Source organism: Otolemur garnettii, unplaced genomic scaffold (genome assembly GCF_000181295.1).
Source record: "Otolemur garnettii isolate 467f Iridium unplaced genomic scaffold, OtoGar3 scaffold00007, whole genome shotgun sequence".
Classification (NCBI taxonomy): domain Eukaryota; kingdom Metazoa; phylum Chordata; class Mammalia; order Primates; family Galagidae; genus Otolemur; species Otolemur garnettii.
In genome coordinates, this window is record NW_003852402.1 from 7206036 (window position 1) to 7210687 (window position 4652).

Below are 4652 nucleotides of genomic sequence, written 5' to 3' on the forward strand. Positions count from 1 at the left end.
GCAGGAGACTCGCTTGAGCCCAGGAGTTGGAGGTTGCTGTGAACTTTGATGCCATGGCACTCTACCCAGGGGGACAGCTTGAGGCTCTGTCTCAAAATTAAAAAAAAAAAAAGCCCCATGATAGCACTGGACTGCTTCTGGTTGCCCTCTCAATATTTAATTCTTACTTTGCTGCGAATGCCTATAGTATCTTGATTCTCCTTTAGGGAAATTCACCTTTTTTCATTCCCAGCCCTGGCTTAAGCCAGTCAGGGTATCCCATCCCACCTCCCTTGTCACAGAGATTCTCCCTGGAAATAGTTGGCTGCGCTAGTTATATAGGGGGAGATGTTTTACAGAGCATATTAAGTCGTATGTATTAGATGGAAATATGATATAACTCCCCTGAAGTGAAAATGATGAGACTACAAGGGAATTCTGGGCAAAAAAGAGCTTTTCGCCAGCAGGAAAGATGTGTCCTTTCATTAGCAACTCAGAGCGAGGAGGAAGAGAGTGAACTGAGAAGAAGCAACCTGTCCTTTTGCAGGGCACTCCCCAGAGTTCAGGAGCACTTCAGAAAGGAGGCCAGGAAGTAGGCTCACTTGAAGACTCTCAAGACTAACCCTTTCCCCAGATTTCCTAGGGTTCAGGACGTTGCTTTGAAAGACAAAACACAAGCACTGCCATTGGCTTCACGCCTGGTCTGCAGGCTACAGCTGCTGAATACTAAGTTCTTACACTCAGGCCCAGGCTGCCAGGGCCTCTCCCACTTCTTCCTGGCTTTACAGCGACAGGCATCGGGAGCCCATTGTAGAAGTGGGCTCCAAAGGTACTTGCGTTTGCTGCCTGGGGACTAAAGGCCCCACAGCAGTACTGAAGCACCACACCTCCCATGAGGAAACACTACAAATGGAGGAGGAGAGAAGGGGTTTTTTTTTGTTTTTTTGAGACAGAGTCTCACTATGTTGCCCTGGGTAGAGTGCCATGGCATCACAGCAACCTCAAACTCTTGGGCTTAAATGATTCCCTTGCCTCAATCTCCAAGTAGTTGGGACTACAGGCGCCCGCCACAATGTCCGACTTCTTTTTTTTTTTTTTTAACCTTAAATTCTTTTTTTTTTTTTTGAGACAGAGCCTCAAGCTGTCCCCCTGGGTAGAGTGCTATGGCATCACAGCTCACAGCAACCTCCAAATCCTGGGCTCAAGCAAGTCTCCTGCCTCAGCCTCCCAAGCAGCTGGGACCACAGGCGCCTGCCACAACACCCAGCCATTTTCTTTGATTGCAGCCGTCATTGTTGTTTGGCAGGCCTGGGCTGGATTTGAACCCGCCACCTTAGGTGTATGTGGCTAGCGCCTTAGCCACTTGAGCCACAGGCGCCGAGCCTAATCTTAAATTCTTTATTTTTATTTATTTAAATTTTTTGTAGAGACAGAGTCTTACTTTACTGCCCTCGGTAGAGTGCTGTGGCATCATACAGCTCACAGCAACCTCCAACCCCTGGGCTTAAGCGATTCTCTTGCCTCAGCCTCCCCAGCTATTTTGTTGTTGTTGTTATTGTGGTTCTGACAAGCCCAGACTGGGTTCAAACCTGCCAGCTCTGGTGTATGTGGCTGGCGCCCTAGCTGCTGAGCCACAGGCGGAGCCAAGAGAAGGGTTTCAGAGTTGGAAAGGCCCTTAGCAATGGCACAAAATTCCTCATGTAAATAAGCTCTGAGGCACCTCACAGGGGGTATAGTTGGACAAAGCACTAGAAGCCCTAAGTGTTTGCAGGAGGGTTTTTCAAAAGGGGGCATAAAGGTAAAGATGGAACAACCGGCAAAGCTGGGCTTCTCCCACCCAGACTCACCACTGCTGTCTCCCCAGTGCCACTCCCAGCCTGCAACCACCCTGGTGGTACAGGTAGGGGAGCACCAAGGCCAACAGCCCCACGTGGCTTACAGGCCTCCCTCCCTCAGGTCCAGGACACTCACGTGTTTAAAACAGCTGACAGGAGCAGCCTTGTAACTGTGGTCCTTCAGGAATTTCCCCCAGTCAAAACCTAAGACCAGAGCTGCAGAGCAGAAAGAGGAAGGGTTAAGACCAGCAGCAGCCACTCGGGAACCTGGATCCTGAGGACCTGCAGGTCTGCAGAGGTAGGGCCAACCTGCAGGTCTGCAGAGGTAGGGCCCTGCTCCTCCCCAACAGCCCGCAAGCGCCCTTATCTGTGCCCACACCTGTCTCACCAGTGGCCATCAGGAAAAGCGAGAGCCGAATCTAAAAGCCAAGACTCTCAGGAGTAGAGGAACATTCAAAGGGAAAATTCTCACCCTTCTTTCCCCAGAGAAAGAGGAAAATTTAAAGTTCATGGGCTTAAATTCCTCAGACCTCCCCCAAACTCTGATTGGCCATGCCCATTCTAAATGGCTGTGTGTGCCTGAGCACATACCTATACCAGCTGAGCTCAGTTTCAAATCAGTCAGTAGTTGAGACCAACTTTAGCAGAGCTGTTGTTTGCCTACATTTAATTTGCTTAGAAGTTGTTACACATTCAGAAAAAGAGAGGGAAAGGTGACTTTCTTATCTACCATCCTCATGACCCCCTTCAAACCAGACCTGGGCTTCACTGCCCCCAGAGATACAGAAGCCAGAGGGATAAATACAAAGAGAAGCTAATTAATTCTTGCCTTTTGAATTATCAAGGGTAGGGATTCTGGCAATTTAAGGCTGACCTAAAGGATTTTCTAGGATAATGTCCACAATTCCCAACAGGTGAGGAAGCTGTAATACACAGAGCCTGGGTCAGGCCCTCCTGGCTGGCCACCTTCCCTGGTTCTCCCACTGAAGTCTACCCCAGAGCTGACTCTCACCTCAGCCTTAGCACCAGTCCTCAGCTGTCTTACCATCTTGTCCTGTTGGCGTCCCATCTGCTAACTGTCCTGTCCCTTGTGAGTGGAGGAACGCTCCAATTTTGGCAGACCAGGCTGCCTTGTGCAGAACTTTGGCTTTCTTGGTAGGAGGCTTCCCCTGGAGGGAAGAAGAAAGAATGTGTGTGGCCTGGTGGCTAAGAACACAGCTCTGGATTTGGACCGCCAATGTTGAAATTCTGGTCTTGGTCCAGTTACTTAACCCCTTTTAGGCTTGAGTTTCTTCATTTACAGAATGGTCACAATGATAATGCTTAATTCAGAGGGTGACTGCAGAGAAGGAAGGAAAGGTCAGGGGTTGCACAGCAGGGAGAAACACAGTCTATTTTTAAGCTTTTGCTCCCTAAAAAATATAAGTCTCACATGTCCTTCCTCCAGTGCTCCTGCAGATCCATAGCAAAGAAATGGGCTTCAGAGTCAAAAACTATGAAAGGGGAAGCAACATTTTGTACATACGTGAATGTTCTGTAGAGAGGACCATGGCTTCTATCAGAGAAAGGCCACTGATCCACTCCATGTCTTATAGCTTAAGCACTTATCAGGAAGGCCAGGAATTTACTAAAATGGTCAGTGAAGTAGAAATTTGGGTTTAGGGTGGCTCTTGTGGCTCAGTGAGTAAGTAGGGTGCCGGCCCCATATATCAAGGGTGTGGGTTCAAACCTGGCCCTGGCCAAACTACAACAAAAAAAATAGCCAGGTTTTACAGCAGGTGCCTGTAGTCCCAGCTACTTGGGAGGCTGAGGCAAGAGAATCAGCTAAGCCCAAAAGCTGGAGGTTGCTGTGAGCTGTGATGTCATAGCACTCTACCTAGGACAACAAAGTAAGACTCTGTCTCTAAAAAAAGAAAAAGAAACTTGGGTTTAAGTCCCAGACAGACCTGGGATAAAATCCTGGTTCTACAATTTTTAAATTTTTTTTTTGAGACAGAGTTTTACTTTGTCATCCTCAGTAGAGTGCCACGGCATCACAGCTCACAGCAACCTCAAGCTCTTGGGCTTAAGCCGATTCTCTTGCCACGACCTCCCAAGTAGCCAGGACTACATGTGCCCACCACAACGCCTGACTATTTTTTCGTTATAGTTATCATTGATTGTTTAGCAGGCCCAGGCTGGGTTCAAACCCACCATCCCCAGTGTATGTGGCTGGTGCCATAGCCACTGAGCTATGAGCTCTGAGCCTACAATTTTTAGTTGTATACTTTTAAGTTACTAAAACCTTGAGTCTTTAAAATAGGATTTTTTGGCTGGGAACGGTGGCTCACGCCTATAATTCTAGCACTCTGGGAGGCCTAGGCAGGTGGATTGCCTGAGCTCAGGAGTTCAAGACCAGCCTGAGCAAGAGGGAGACTGTCTCTAAAAAGAAAAAAAAAATAGCCGGGCACCTGTAGTTCTAGCTATCCAGGAGGCTGAGGCAAGGGAATCACTTGAGCCTAAGAGTTTGAGGTTGCTGTGAGCTGTGACATCACGGCACTCCACCCAGGGCAACAGCTTGAGACTCTGTCTTAAAAAAAAAAAAGAAGTGTGGGGCCTGTAGCTCAAACAGCTAAGGCACCAGCCACATACACCAGAGCTGGCGGGTTCAAATCAGGCCCAGGCCTGCGAAACAATGACAACTACAACCAAAAAAAATAGCCGGGCATTGTGGAGGGGGGGCAACTATAGTTCCAGCTACTCAGGAGGCTGAGGCAAGAGAATCGCTTAAGCCCAGGAGTTTGAGGTACTGTGAAGTGTGACGCCACAGCACTCTACCCAGGGCTATAGCTTGAGGCT

At 48.6% G+C, this 4652-nt stretch overlaps 1 protein-coding gene across 1 annotated transcript in view; it reads right to left on the reverse strand.

Moving 5' to 3' along the window:
- L3MBTL2 (L3MBTL2, polycomb repressive complex 1 subunit) overlaps positions 1–4652 on the reverse strand; it is a 25249-nt gene that overhangs the window by 13269 nt on the left and 7328 nt on the right. Inside the window, exons 4-5 of the mRNA XM_003783166.3 lie at positions 2860–2983; positions 1951–2030 (exon numbers count right to left, since the gene is read on the reverse strand). Coding sequence (XP_003783214.1) covers positions 1951–2030; positions 2860–2983 — 204 coding nt within the window. The remainder of the gene's footprint in view (positions 1–1950; positions 2031–2859; positions 2984–4652) is intronic.